This window comes from Tasmannia lanceolata, unplaced genomic scaffold (genome assembly GCF_043159265.1).
Source record: "Tasmannia lanceolata isolate RefF3 unplaced genomic scaffold, GAP_Taslan_0.1 ptg000016l, whole genome shotgun sequence".
Taxonomy (NCBI): Eukaryota; Viridiplantae; Streptophyta; class Magnoliopsida; order Canellales; family Winteraceae; genus Tasmannia; species Tasmannia lanceolata.
This window is the reverse complement of record NW_027518693.1, coordinates 6,495,814-6,511,529: the sequence shown is the minus strand read 5'-3', so window position 1 is coordinate 6,511,529 and position 15,716 is coordinate 6,495,814. Positions and strand designations below refer to the sequence as shown.

Here is a 15,716-nt window from a genome sequence, read left to right as displayed (position 1 = left end):
TTTAAAATGTAAATAGAGCGTCATTATTCAAATGTAACAGCATAAATATATCTTCTAATCTTATATATAATGACACAGTTAGAACTTAGCTTGGTGTATTCAGGCATGATGAAATAAGCATAATTGGTCAATAACTACTACGCCACATGATTATTTTAATAACAGTACTGATTTGATTAACGTTTAAATGAATACAGAAGGGTGATGCTTTGAATTCAACTAGTCTAACCTCCACTGAGTCAGTGTAGAGGTTTGCACCAACCTTTTTCAACAGTAAAAAAATTGCATTAGAGGGGAATAAAAAGGGGAGAACCTGGTGACCGAGATTGATATGAACAAAGAACATAGAAAATAGATGAAGCAACTACTCCCTCAAAGGAGAGAAAATAAAAAATGGACCCTGCTCTGGCTAGCCTATGGGCATCACCATTAGCTGATCTTCTAACGTGCTGGAAAGAGATGGATTATCACACCATAATCTCCTCAATCCAGTGTGCAAACCGCAGAGAATTTGGAGAGACTTCCCCATCAACCATCTGATAAAATTGAGGGAATATCTTCCACTATCGGTCTATTTAAGAGGTTTGCACCACCTTGAAGTGACACAAATATTGCATCCCTTAAACTCCTCCAAAATAAAATTTTAAAACGGAAACAAAAAGAGTACAAATAATCCCTTGTCAGATTCCTTAATCTTAGGTCAAATGAGGTTTAAAACTTTCACCTTTATAGCTAAAAAGATTCAGAATATCAAAGTGAATGTCTGCCTTCACAATCACAGTGTTATCTTCCCACTGACTTTTGTCAATAAGGTGCGTTTTCATTCATAATCTTTTCCGAAGAAAGGCTTAGCCTCCTCAGAATCAACGGTTCAAGGTAGTTAGCTCTCACAACTACAGATTTCTAATTTGGTATTGTGAACTGGGTTTTATCACCAGTTCACCACTTCGTACTTGTAGCCATGTGTTCTTGACCCATTAAAAAAAAAACCATGTATTCTTGACTGGGTCCGTCGAGGCTCTTAGCTGTGCACAGCCAACCGAATTAACTCTTTTCTCTACCAGTCATCTCCTCTCCAGGTTCTTCTCTTCTCCATGTCAGGTTCATCCAATTCTCTAGAGTGTCTTAGAGTGTGGTTAAAACACACAAGGACAGCTCCTCCATGAACTTATCCATGTTCATCCATTCAAGGTTTCCATGAGCTTAGGGACATGGTTTTAAATTTCTACTAAAACCGACACGAAACAACCAAAATGTTTCCATTTTCATCCCCACCGAAATGCATATCGAAACCAAAATGCGCACAGAAGCCAAAATCGTATGTGTTGGTGATATATGTATTACATAATATCTATGATTCATCCGACACTTTGAATTTATTGCCAACAAACGTGTCCTGCCGTGTCCGACACAACACGCGTGTTCACACATGTCGACACTCCTTTGGACACTTTTAAAGGTATCGCTAGAAGTTTTAGACTTAATGTGGACACGTTTTTGTACCGTGTCAAGTGTGAGATTCAATTTTATCATTGAATATTGTGTTTACCTCTTTTATTATTAACTCTTCTTTCATTATAAACTCTTCTTCCCATAAAACTAAAACCCTAAACTAACTCTTATTCCAATACTATATTCCTTGTATCATACTGGTCTCCCTTTCTCATTGTATATTGGGGACGGAAGAGAACTAGATTAAATTGATTAATACGTTATTATTTGATCATCTCATATTTGTTTTAGATTATAGTTGATTAATTCTAAAAATTTATTAGTTTGTTAAATGAATATCATATTTATCTTGTTACAAATTATGATACTAATCAGTAACTTTATATGTATGTATTTTTTTGAAGGATAATTTTATATGTATGTATGTGTCACCATTTCTAGCTTTTTAGATGTTGCCAAGTCAAACAACTCGTATCTGTGTCGAAACTCAACACACAAATCCGTGTCCACAAATCATAGCATAATATTTATATGAGGTGAATCTGAAATGTGGTGTATGCATGACGCATAAATATTTATCTGAATTACATATGAAATGTGGTATACACTGATTATCATACATTCGCGACAAAGCATGTTACTAGGAGTTAGATGTTATAAAATTATTATGGCTGGCGGTCTTGGGTATGTGATGGTTTTAAGTATGTCTTAGTTCTTATTCTAGCATTTCTTGAAGTTTTATCTTAATTCTATGATTTGCATATGTTTCTATGATTTTACAAGATTTCTACCGAATTTTCCACCTGACACCAAAACATTTCTGTGGCGACTGAAACCGACATTTAAGACTTTGTTTAGGTGTAGGTTGATCTCTTCTAGGTCTGTGTAATACTATCATAGACATGGACAGCTAACAATGATGTAAGCGTGCAAAGTGCAAAGTAAGCACACTAATTGATGTGAAGCACCTCTCGATGCCTGATGTGGGACTAAAAATTAAATACACTACAAATGCCAAGGCACAAAAAGGAATGTTAGTTTGAAAATTTAAAAGATCTTTATATAAAACATCAAAACTGACATCTCAAATAAAATATCTTAATATAAAACACAATCAAAATCCAATTCCAGCTTATGAGAAGTGGGGCACGTTATCTGTACGAAGTTTGCGCGAGTGGAGTATCAAGTTCAGGTGCAATAGCAGGGGAGTGATGGTGGTTAAAGCAGAGCATCTACAAAACATCTGTAAAAAAATAATATTAAGAAGATTGAAATATACATTAAAATTTAATAGATGATTGATATTAACTTAATTATCATATTTTTTATGACATCTATTACGAAAGATCATGACATGGAAGCTGGTGAATGGGTGGTAGGAGGAAGAGGAGGTTCCAGAATCCAGAGGTTCTGTAAATCAACAAAGGTTTCCATGAAATCAAGCAAAGACAAAATTCAATTCTCCAACTGATAAGCATTCATATAATCACCATTCTCAATGGAAACACAATTTACATCCAGAAAATTCTAGTCCACAATGGTTAGCTCCACATTTTAAAAATGGAAAGCATGTTCCTTAAATATAGGACAAGTGAGGCACATTCTCATTCAAAGACAAGACGAGGGAAAAGTTTTACATTGTAGAGAAAAGGGAGGGATATCTATCAGTAGTCTATGAGGAAATTCAGGACATTCAATCAATGCAATTAATTTATTACTGTACACTAGTCAAATATCCAGCAAACCACATTTTGAATGATGCAAGCACCTATTTCTAAAGACGTGATTTTGTCAAAACAGAAGGCCCCCACTTCTTATCAACTATTAAATAAGGGGACAGAAAATATGAAGTAAATATTCACCATATATAAATGGAAACGCCAGATTGAGGATGGTTCCTTGCTCAGCGTACCAGTGGTGATTTATGGTAGGATGGCAATGGGGATGCACCAGGTGTCAGATTCCTTGGCGAAGGGAAGTTTCTCAATGGTGACTTTCTGATAGCATTGGAAACCCTGCGTTGTTCTGTATGGGGGCCCGCCTTGACTGCTGAATTCTTCGGGGCTTGAAGCTCTTCTAGTGTTGCTAAGACTTCAGACATACGTGGCCGTACTTTGGCTTCAGAGCTGAGACAATGTAAAGCGACGGTGGCAGCCGTAAAGGCTGCTTTCTGAGGGTATTGGCCCTCCAACTTGGTGTCCATGATTCGGAATAGCCTGCGCCTGTCACCTAAGTATGGCTTCGCCCAGGCAACTAAACTCTGCTCTATGCCAGTTTTGCCCTTCTCAACGGCGCGGCGTGCAGACAAGAGTTCCAACAATACAACACCAAAGCTGTAGACATCGCTCTTTGAAGTTAGTCGACCTGTTAACCATGAAAACCTTAGTATGAAATCTGTGAGACTGTTATAGATAACAGCTGCAACTCTGAAATTTCTAACATGCGGATACCAATAGCAAGTATGAATATCCTACCTGGAATGTGAATTTTTAAGGAAGACATGCAAGCTTGACTATGCGAATGATTCACACAGCCGAAATCTTATGCACATAAGATATGGGTAAAAGAGGTATCCATCCATTCCTACTGATATCATATTGTTATCATATATGCAGGTGTTTATAGACCTAATACAAGCATATGAGTTGCCTAAATACTTTCATTAATCAATTATATTTTGGCCCGAAGTTTTAAGCCTCCGTGATTAGGCAAAAACATGAGAGGAGGGGTATCAGTAACAAAAAATTTTTAATCAAAGAAACCTTTCAATACTTTGTAATTTGAGAATTCATGAATACATCAACATGGCTTCACTACCGCGAAAATGACTCTTCCCCATAAGAGGCTTATGAATCTGTATCGTCCTATTTTCTCTGAAACAACCAAAATATATTTACCTTTCCATGAATGATCAAAAGCATTCTAGCACCAGTCACAGGATGGTTTGAAGGAAGAGAAGATGTAGATGCCAGAGGTTTTTTATTTCTTATTTTTTTTCCAGAGAAGGTTACGAAGAGAATGCTTTACTGCATACAAAACTTCTGGTCATAAGTCATAACTTCAAAAATTGACCAAAATAGCCCTGATTTGGAAGTTAAAATAAAATATCGCTTTTCTGGCGGCCGACAGACCACATTCGTAAGAGGTTATATATGGCTATACAAATGATGACATTCACTTGATTTTTTTATTTTTTTTTTAAATGACTTTCATTTGAAAATTAAGCCCTAAACAAGGGAAATTTTAGCAATTTTGTAAAACAACCTCATAGATGTAGGTATTTTTCTCTTCTACAGGCACATGTGGTATATTAGCGTCTTCCTAGCATATTCTTCTTCTAAATAGGTCTCAGGGGTTTATTTAATTTGAAAAAGGGGAATGATATCCACCCCAATTTCTAAATGGACCTGAAATGAAAGGAGCAGCCCGGCCCTAATGGACGAGGCCCAAAGGGCCTGTCAGGCGGCCCAGTCAATCTGAAGCCCTACTTCTGTAATTTTCCTTTCGATGGACTGAGACATACTCTCCTAGTTTTAGAAACACAACATATTCTTACAATGAAAAAATTGATCAACATGTAAAAGGATAGGCCTTTTTCTTTCGAACACAAGTAACTATGAAACAAGTAAAGCAAGCCAAAATTTCTTCAATATACCTGTAGCCACATATTCGGGTGCTGCATAGCCATGAGTACCCACGACTTGTGTGGAGACATGAGTTTTATCTCCCGTGGGACCGGCTTTTGCTAAGCCAAAGTCCGAAAGCTTCGCATTAAATTCCTGCAATAGTAAAAGCATAATAAGTTCCAGTCCTCTAGAATTACGTCAAATCTGGTGGGATGAATGTTATTCTTCTTCTGCATACCGCATCGAGAAGGATATTTGCAGCTTTAAAATCACGATATATAACTTGAGATTCGGAGTCATGCAAAAAACAAAGTCCCCTGGCAGCACCGATAGCAACTTTAAGCCTTATATGCCAAGGAAGTGGTTGGGCACCTCCTGCAAAAAGCAACCCAATAAAAACTTGCGGCAAAAAGCAACCTTGATTTTACTGATCAGGTGATTAAGAATTTTCAGGTTAATTTAAGGGGTTGAGCCTCTAGCTCAATTGGTTACGGCTTTGTTCCTTAACCGTGAGGTCAGAGGTTCAATCCCAGATTACCAACCCAAAAAAAAGTGTTGATGTCCAAGTCATATAGAATATAGCATACAATGTTTGGATTGACAAAAAATACAGTAAATGTTTGATAAGCCGAATAACTTACTTCTAAATAGGTGATTCTCCAAACTGCCTTTGGGCATGAACTCATAAACCAAAAGTCGGTTGTCGCCGTCCGAACAGTACCCTATGAGCTTAACCAGATTTGGATGGTGAAGTCGGCCCAGATAGTCAACCTCTGTCTACAAATATTGATGCCAAAACCCAATTAAACATAGCAACCAATAAATGAATGACCAAAAATAACAAAGCAAAAGGAAAAGAATAATGAGAAGAAAGAGAAAAACAAGACTAATGATAAACTTACCAGCCACTCCTTGTGACCTTGGAAACCCTCTGGTTTAAGCTTTTTGACAGCAACAACCATTCCAGAACCAGGCCTTGCAGCCGCCAAAGTTTGCTCATCAATCCATCCCTTAAAAACATAACCAAATCCTCCTTCCCCAAGAAGACTGTCTACACGGAAGTTTCTAGTAGCATTTTTTAGTTCATTGAAGGTAAAGGCCTTCAAATTTGAGCATGATAATATCTCGCCTTCAGATCGTGGCGTAGGGAACTTCTCACTAGCACTCTTCTCGCTATAAGATGACACTGTCAAACTGGGTAGGCTTGCTTTGGATGTGCGCTTTGATGGTTCTGAATTTTGTAAAGGAGTGTCACTTTTAGCACATATAGATACGAAATCATAGAACACCAAACCATAAGAAAATCTTCAGAGATAATCCACAATTAGGCTGTTTGCAACCAGATGTACTATGCAATTTCCACAGGTAAACCACATCAAAACAACGAATCAAATTGAGCACGATGCTTATGTCAAATACTTAAAGAGTACACAATAATGAAATATCATGGATTCTCAACAACTTTAGGACTGTTTGGCGAACAAAAAATCAATTTAGAACTGTTTGGTGAATAGAAAATCTTGGGACTAAATCAGGTAAATTGGTTAACAATAGAAAGCCGATACTTTTGAAAACTGTTCCCATTTGAGTGTTTGGTTACTTTAAGGTTTCAAAAGCTCAACGTTGGATCTAATTCAGCCAACTTTAACAAAAAAAAAAGAATACATTTTTCATAGGTGTCTGCAAGGGTATTTGGAGGTATCAGAGAGAGGAGTTTATGAAGGAAGGCATTGGATGATCTCATGTTATTTCTACAATTCTACCCTTGTTCTCCATTTCTATTTTGTTTTAATTTCTTTATTTTTTTTGACATTTCAATCCATCTCAAAACTGGATCATCTATTTCTTTTGTTATGTATAAATCTTCAAAGGTAACGATCCGTGGAGCTGAAGGGATTTGGAAGCATGGGGGTTTCCAATATCCATGTCATCTCCCACTAATTGTGTACCCTGCCCAGTTCTGCAGCTCAACAGAGATCAAAAGTATAGGAGAGAGGAGTTTGTGAAGAGCTTGGACGATATCGTTCTTCATTTCTTATTTTGTTTTTATTTCTATTACTAGATATTTTAATCCATCTTGCAACTGTAAAATATGACCTGGTTCTTTTGTTACGTATCAATCTTCTGTGGCACTGGATGCTTTAGAAGCACGAAGATTTCTTACATGCAGTGGTATCAGTTTCCTGAAATCTTAAAAAGTAACCATCTGTTGGTGAAAATGGATGATATTTAATGTAATTGACCACCTGATGAGCTTTGCTCTTCTCTGGGTTTAGCCCTATTTTGGGGACCTCTTGTCCCCCTTGTAATTTCCTTCTAGGTTGGAATAAATTTAGTAAGCTTTTCAAAAAAGAAAGAAAGAATGGAGAAGTGGTATCAGTTCTCTGAAGTGTTACTAAACCTGCTTTTTTAAAAAAGTTCCATAACCAATCTACTCTTAAGAAAACATTGAAATGACCACTAAACGTAACTTTATATGGTTATGAAAGTAATACTAATAACCAATTATAGTGAAGGAAGTTCATCTCGAGAATCAACATGGATGTAATCATATACATGTTCTTGATAGGAACTTGTATTTCACACAAATATGGACTATTTCAATTAAATGCCGAAAAACCAAGTAAGACTTCCTCTTTCTCGGTATTCCCTTCAACAAAGACATTCAGAAATCAGGGTTGGCCCCTGAACAATTCTAATAGGAAAACAAGTTTGAACAATTACTTGGCTGCTTCCATTAAAAAAAAAACAATTATTTGGCTGCTATAATCCAAGTTTTTCTGGACCTTCACCAAAATCTCGAACTAAAAGCTGAAAATAGTAACAGCTAAATTCCACTTAGGACCTACAAAAAAGTAGCAATTCCTGTGGAACTAAACACATCAAAAAATTCATTCTAACCATTTTTTAACATGTAGAATCCAGAACTACGCCCCATACCTAAAACAATACCCACAATTAAAAACAGAAAAAACCAAGCAAAACCCATGAGGAATTCGCATGTAGGATGCGAACTTAACCAACAGCAAGTACTTCTTAACTACTATTAACTATTAAGCATCAAAAGCTAAATCCTAAGCCCCAAATCAGAATCCAATCACTTATAGCCAAAATCCATCAAAAACCATAAACAACTTGTTTTCGTGATTTAAACACGATAGAAACCACTAATAATTATCTAACCTCTAAAACATAAACTGAAGTCCAAAAGAAGGGGAAAAAAACTCACAATAAAAATGGCAATAACCCACAAAAAAATTGAATTTACAGCACAAATCAAACCCATAATGAGTATTTAAAAAATGACAAGAGCCCACAAAGAAATTGCATTTTTAACACAAATCAAAGTATCTAACCCATAAAGAGATGGGTTTGATACTTAATTTTGATGGATCGAGTCTAGGTAATCCCGGCCCGGCCGGTATTGGAGGGGTTCTTAGGGATGATAAGGTTGGTGATCTGGTCATATGCAGGCCCTATTGGTACTGCTGATTCGAATGAGGTGGAAGTAAGTGCTGCTTATCAAGGAATTAAGTTACTAGAAGGGGAAGATTTTAATAAAGTGGTGGTGGAAGGTGACTCCATCAATGTTATCCGTTGGTTATCTGGTTCACATAACTTTCCTTGGAGGTTCGCAAACTTTTTCAATGAGATTCTCGATAATATCGGAGATTCATCTGTGACGTTCAATCACGTCAGAAGGTCGGCAAATGATATGGCAGATTCTCTTGCTAGAAGAGGGGTTGGGTTGGAGTCGCTAGAGAAATATGATTTCCTTCCTCCTGATGCTTTTATTCTTTGACCTGTAGTTTTTCTTTTTCTTCTCTGTGCTATTCGACCATCTCGATCTTTTTTACTGAATTCTACCATTCAAAAAAATAAAAATAAAGAGAATTTGCTAAACAAACTTTTTGTGCTGCGCCATATCCCGAATCCCAAACTAAAAATCTACACTTGGAAACAACCAAACCACACCAAAACCTGAAGAATTCACATTCCTAACTTAAATTAATCCATAATAAAAGTACTTGTTAACTGCTTTTTAATAAACAAAATCAAACCCTCAAAACAACCAAAACGCATCGTTGAACATCTTCACATTTCAGGTGCAAATTACTCAGAAAGGAGTGCCTTTCTATCAAAGTTTAACATCTAGAATAAAAATCTTTACACTGAAATATCAAACTAAAACCCAAAAACATAAACAGACAAACCCATCAAAACCTTATTCACTAAACCAAACGCGAAAATAAAGAGCAGTTAAAACACATCAAAACCCACAAAGAGTTCCTAATGCTACCGATAACCAAGTCACAAATACTTCCTAACCAGCTTCACAGATGTAAACATAAATTAAAAACTAGAATACACACTAAAAACAGCCAAAATTCCTCAAATCCCACGACGAAATTGCAATTACAACCCGTTTAAACCATCCAAAAAATCGTCTTTTTAAGAAATTTAACATATAAAAAACTAAACCCAAATACCAGAACGAAAAAAAAAATTGCAATTCCTACCCGTTTAAACTAACCAAAAAAATCTTCTTTTTAGGAATTTTAACATATAAAAACCTAAACCCAGAATACCAAAAACCAAAAAAAAAAAAAAAAAAAGCAATTCCAACCCGCTTAAACTAGCCAAAAAATCTTCTTTTTAAGAAATTTAACATATAAAAAACTAAACCCAAATACCAAAACGAAAAAAAAAAATTGCAATTCTTACCCGTTTAAACTAACCAAAAAAATCTTCTTTTTAAGAAATTTAACATATAAAAACCTAATCCCAAAATACCAAAACCAAAATCAGTCAAAGCCCATAAAACACCACAATAAATTCTCATTCCTAACATTAGAAAAAACCCCAAAAAATGGAATATAATCTTTTACAAATTTGGAGTAATCATAACGAAAATTAGAAGCAAAAAGCTTACCAGAAGAGCTGTGAGCGTTTTGGACTCTTGCAGAGGCATCCAAGCAGTTGCCCATCAGCTCAAACAAGTTCCCTTCCGGGAAATCAAAAGCCCAAAAAAGGCTTGAGACTTGGCAGAGATTAATTTAATGAAGAAAAGGGATTTAGAATGATAAAGAGCTGTGCCGAAGCTGGGGAGAAATTTCCGGAAATAAGCAGACAAAAGAGAAGGTAATCGTGATTGATCATAATACCCCTATCTGAACGTTTTTGATTGATCGAGCGACACGTGTATTTGCACCTGATGCTGAAAGATTTGAGATGATATTTCCACCCTCTTTCCAGCATTACCACATCATTTTTTAAAACGGGATTGAAATGACGGTTGATTCGACCCTTTTCAATGTGTTTTTAGTTGATGCCCGTTTTTCCCCAAAACCTAGCAGCGGTCATTCCAAAAAGCCCTCTTGCAGACATTTAAAAAAACATGGAAGGGATATGATTAATGCACCCCTATGATTACTTGGGACACCCAGGTGCACTTTATCTATGACTGCATAGAGGCAGTTGTACATCATACAGCGAAGGTTTGAAGGGACCTGATTGCATCGTACACTGCACTCTGGGTGTCCCAAGTAATGAAAATGGGCGCATTTATCATTTGCCAAATGGAATGATATATTTGTCTCCTTTTCTTCCCCAGGCCACCCTCTTGTGGTGTAAAAAGCTTGTCATAAATGAACTAGGGGTGAAAATGGTAGGAAAATGGTAAAAAAATTATACAAGATGAAAAAGAAGGAACTTACGGAGGAACCCTTGAATTCTCACCAATTTTTACATTACTCAAGCCGACATTCTTGCTTCTGTTTCATCGCGTAGAAGCTTCTGTCTAATCGTAACATTCATTGGAGTGTCAATAGATCCAATTCGGATCATGTTCACATGTTTCTAGGTCACAATCCGTATGTATCCCTTGTCGAAGTCTTCTTCACATCCTACTTTGTGTCATTCATTGGAGTGTCCAGTCTTGCTTGCTTTGGCATGTGGTTAGAATTTTGGAAATTTTAACAATGTTTTGTCCACTATATTACTGTGTATGGCAAAGTTTATTCAGTCGAATCAATCTCTTATCTCTGATTAGTCTAAACTTTTAAATAAGTAATCTAAACAACATACAAGCATCTAGCCTCTAAGGTTAAGTTAATGCCTAATTGATTAGGGCTTAGGATTTGGGAAAGAGCAGAGAGGGAAGAAAGAAATATGAGAGAGAGAGAGAGAGAGTTGAGGATTCATTAGTTTGATTAAAGGAAAAATGGTTTTGATTATGAATTTTAGATGACAAAATTACCCTTCGTAAATACTCTTTCATTTACAATAAATTTAAGATATGAATCAGATCCGACGGTTCCAGCCACTTGAATAAGCCTGCTCAATTAAGTCTGAACTCTCTGGTCCAATAGACCATTTGGATCCATTGACACTCTATTTAGATGCATAGAAAATTTTTATTACAAAATTTTCAATCTAAAATAACATTTCTAGCATTTGGTAAACTCATTTTTTATGGATTTTTTTACAAAATTAAAAATTGTTCCTATTTCAAATAAAATTGCAAACATACTATACCTTGGAATTAATTTCATAGAATCTTTTTTCCATAATTTTTATCCCTAGATTTTAATGTCCCCTATGCCGAGAATACTCCAGTGAAAAGAAATTCCAAGGTTGAATTCTGTTGTAATTTCTTTTTTCAATTTTGGGAAAAAAATTCAAGAAAAGTGAGTTAGCAAATATGGAAAAAGATACTGAGACTTGGATTGCTTGCTTAGCAGCCCAACCAGCTACACTATTGCCATATATATAGAGTTGCTTGCTTAGCAGCCCAACCAGATACTGTGAAGGTTTATACACGTCCATTTTACCTCCACAAATCGTAGGGTTGGGATGATCCTATGGATTTGATTTTTTGTGGACACCCTATCTATGTGAGGACCATTCAAATGAATTGTTTGGATCACCCAAACAATGTGGGGCCCCACTGTATTTTAAGGTAGCGTGTAGGTAACTTACCTACACAAGTGTGTAGGAAATGTTCTCTCATATGTATATATATATATATATATATATATATATATATATATATATATATATATATATATGATCACTCCTTCACTGTCTCAAAGTAGATGTTTGTAGTCTATAAATTCTGATTCTACTAATCCTTTCTTTATTTAAGAGGGGTTATTAGAAATTGAGTCCAATAGTCAGTTTTGGACTCAAAATCTTGAAAAGGACCTAAAAAGATAGTGAGAATTGGATTGCTTGTCCTGGGAAGAAATCTAATCCGCTACTCTAATGTAATTCCACAAATTCTATCAAGTACCAATAAAAAAAGGCGCTTAATAAATTAATGAGTGTCATTATTAATACCAAGGGGTGTAGATGCCATTTTCCAGACCTATGTCATTCTAAGTTTATATTGATAGAAGTGTCATCCACCTTCACACTCAGTGGCGGAGCCAAGATTTATACATAAGGGGGACAAAATAAGATAATATAGTTAATCCAAAAAAAAATTACATTGTTAATGAAAAACTCACTACAGTTGTCCTCGACGAGTCGATCATGTTATAAAAGCAATGCATGATTGTTTCATTATCAATGCTACAAAATATATCATTTTCAATGTAAGTAATCAAACTATCAGTCATCCATTGATCTGCCATCCGTTTCTGTAAATTTTTAGGGCTTTATCATAAATATCTAGGCCAAATCTCATCTATCAAATGCTTTTGTCTTCAGAAATACAAAAAATAAAAGAAAAAAGGAAAAAAAATCCACCCTTACCTCCTCCTCATCCTTATTCTTCTTCATATTCTTCTTCTTTACTTCTTAGATGGGAGTGGGAGTGGGAGGGGCGAAGTTGAATCGAAAGGCTTGAGAGTTGCCGAGTTGGGACGGTGGGACCATGGAAAGTTTCCAGAGAAAGCAAAAAAGAACTCTATTTTTTAAGTGTGAATTTCAAGTTAGGGTTTATTTTAGGGCAGTGATATTTTCCCAATTTCCCACCTTGATGGATAAAATCACCCCCCCTGGAGTCCTTGACGTTTTCCTTTGAGTTTCAAAGGTAAAGGAAAACGTCAAAAGTGGAGAATTTATTCTCGTATAGTGAACCAATCTCATGATCCACGAAAAGTATCATTGTCCTACTTTATTTTTATATTTTACTACTTTTCAATTGTTGCTTTCTAGAAAAGCATAGAAAGACTTTTCCAAAACTTTTAAAAAATGTACTTTATTTAGTTTTTTTTTTTCAACACATGGGGGGGCAGCTTGCCCCCTTATTACATACGTGGCTCCGCCCCTGTTCACACTCCACCATTTTAATAAGTTGAATAAAATTCGAGGAATCGTAAGCTGAAGGGCAGCCATGCGAGCCCTGTTGGATCCACGTCACCCAAGTATATTTATGAGGAATGCCAAAGTGAAGGGCCCCTTGAAAAAACCATCTACAGGGGCACTCCCAATTGGTCCATCTCAACAAAGTGCACTTATAGTGGCACAAAAAATATAAAATTAATGGAATGATAAATGTACTTTGATGAGATGGTCCGATAGGGCTGGTTTTGGAAAAGGTACCTTTTAGCTTAGCATTCTTAGTAAAATTAAGAGAGAAATAACAGCTCAAACTATTGGAAAGACTAAAGCTTTGACCCACTACGTGTTATAGGTCATATCTAACATGTAAAAGTGTCAAACATGCTTATTCCATTGTCAAAGATCCTTCTTTTTTTAAAGCAAAAGAAAATGGCTTGCGCTACGCAAACATAAAGTCACGGATTTGCTCCATGTTGACGAGTGTTCGAATCCCGCCCCCGACTTACCTGATACACTTGGTGAGTAGGTCATTGCGTGTATCCGTAAGGACTAGTCCTACTCCCGAAGGGGGTGGGGACATCCTACGTTATAAAAAAAAAAAAAAAAAATTATTCAAAAAAAAAAAAAAAATTTATGTGCGGACCAAATTTTTATGAGATAAAAATAGAGCTTTCGCTTAAGAATGTAAATATTAAAAGATTGTGTTCTTTAATTATTCTCATTCTCCGAATTTACTTTTCAAGAGAGAGAGAGAGAGAAATGAGTGGAACAAAATCCCCCAAAGTGACTCGATCTGCTTTGCTTCATAAATTTAGCAATTTTTGTGGCTAGGAAGTCGGGATTTTGAGAAACAGGTAGAGGGGGCCAAGTATGCCAAATGCCATCTCTCTGATTTTTTTTTTTTTTTTTTGCGCAGAAGCACAGTTGACAATGCTTGAAGAATAAGCCCTTAAGAGCTACAAAAAAAGTTACATATTTATAAGGTATTTTATAGTTATTGAGAAAGTTATATGTATAAGATATATAATAGTTATAAAGAAAATTATATCTACAAGGTATTTAAAATTCGAGGAATGATAAATATAAGGGATATGACTAAGTTTTTATAAGGTATAGAAATTTACATCTATAAGGTATTTAATAGCTATAGAGAAATGTACATGTAAAAGATATTTAATTGCTGTGAAGAAATTCAGAGTCATGAGCTATTTAATAGTTGAAGAAAACTTTTAATTAAAAAGGTTTAATTTAAAAGATAATGCGCATGTGACAGATAATGCTCATGTGATTATGCTTGAATGGACCACAAGTTTGTCCTCTACTAAGTTATAATATAATAAATTTGAAGACTTTCATCACTTAAACAATGTGATAGGTGATTAAATAAATTGAATAACTGATGGAACTAATCACCCTTTATCGTGCATTTGGGCTGCCAGAATTAGGCACCGCAATCGGCATACTGTTCTGATTCTGATGTTTGGTTCGAGAAAAAATGAACGGAATCGAGGGATAGAAATGACATTGGGTGGAATTCCCCGCCCGCATGGCGCCCGGGGGGGTGTTGGTGTGTGTGTGTTAAGTTGCATTCCTTTGCCAGGAGAGTTTAATGGCATGAATATGCTTTTATATGTAAGAATGAGTTATGTCAAGAAGCCTACGGGCGGGCGGGCGCATATAAGATAATCACGTCGAATTTCAAATTGTCCTATAATTGGGTAGGGTTGCATGGGACTGAGCTCATTCATCTTCTGAGAGCCCAAGCCTATTCACAGCATAAGGCGTAAACTAAATATCTATCTATCTATCTATTCCTGTTGTCATTCATCTTTTTTCGAAATTTTTTTTTTTTGGACATTTCTCCTAGAAAATTGGTTTTGCCACTTAATTAAATCTATTTCCACTAAATTTTGGCGCAAACTCTTAATTCCGGCTTAAATCAGTTTTGCCATTTAAATTTGTTTCCCCCGACATATTGCCCTCAACTTTTTAATTTTCGTCGCATAAACAGTATTTTGCTGCTAACTTTAAATTACACCCTAAACCTTTTTGTCCTATATGTGGTTTCCTACTAATTCGATGTTGCAATAACCTTCAGCCACATGTGACCAGTGAGAATAGTTGCTTGAGAATGGGAAAACGAATATAAATTTGAGTGAATCGAATAGTTGGGAAGACATATGGCTATATATCTGCATTCCTCACCCCTTATCTCACCAATGTCCCTTATCTTCAACCATTGTATTCTTAGCAGATATACAAGTATACAACCTCCAAATGAAAGCCTAATTTATATAGAGATTATCCATACATGGGAGACTATAAGAGGTATTAAACTTGATGAAAAGA

General features: G+C 35.9%; 1 protein-coding gene across 2 annotated transcripts; it reads right to left on the bottom strand.

Annotated features, from left to right (window-relative positions):
* Window positions 1–2,476: 2,476 nt before the first annotated feature.
* On the bottom strand, window positions 2,477–10,232 carry LOC143849188 (putative serine/threonine-protein kinase PBL3). Of its 2 annotated transcripts, none has more exons than XM_077358241.1 (7): window positions 10,012–10,232; window positions 5,981–6,309; window positions 5,720–5,855; window positions 5,317–5,453; window positions 5,108–5,231; window positions 3,365–3,816; window positions 2,477–2,695 (listed from the first exon to the last, which is right to left on the bottom strand). In XM_077358241.1, the coding sequence occupies exons 1-7, from the start codon at window positions 10,064–10,066 to the stop codon at window positions 2,585–2,587; spliced, it is 1,344 nt and encodes a 447-aa protein (XP_077214356.1). In that variant the 5' UTR covers window positions 10,067–10,232; the 3' UTR covers window positions 2,477–2,584. The 2 variants fall into 2 exon arrangements, with proteins under 2 accessions (XP_077214356.1, XP_077214357.1); XM_077358242.1 differs by having other exon boundaries at window positions 3,315–3,816; window positions 10,012–10,230.
* Window positions 10,233–15,716: the final 5,484 nt, after the last annotated feature.

Bases quoted from the DNA above. Each gene is read 5' to 3' on its own strand.
- LOC143849188 (XM_077358241.1), bottom strand. From the start codon at position 10,066: ATGGGCAACTGCTTGGATGCCTCTGCAAGAGTCCAAAACGCTCACAGC. The intron at 6,310-10,011 runs GTAAGCTTTTTG...TACAAAATTCAG, and splicing joins AAACGCTCACAGCTCTTCTG to AACCATCAAAGCGCACATCC. The intron at 2,696-3,364 runs GTACGCTGAGCA...ATTTTTTTACAG, and splicing joins CCTACCATAAATCACCACTG to ATGTTTTGTAGATGCTCTGC.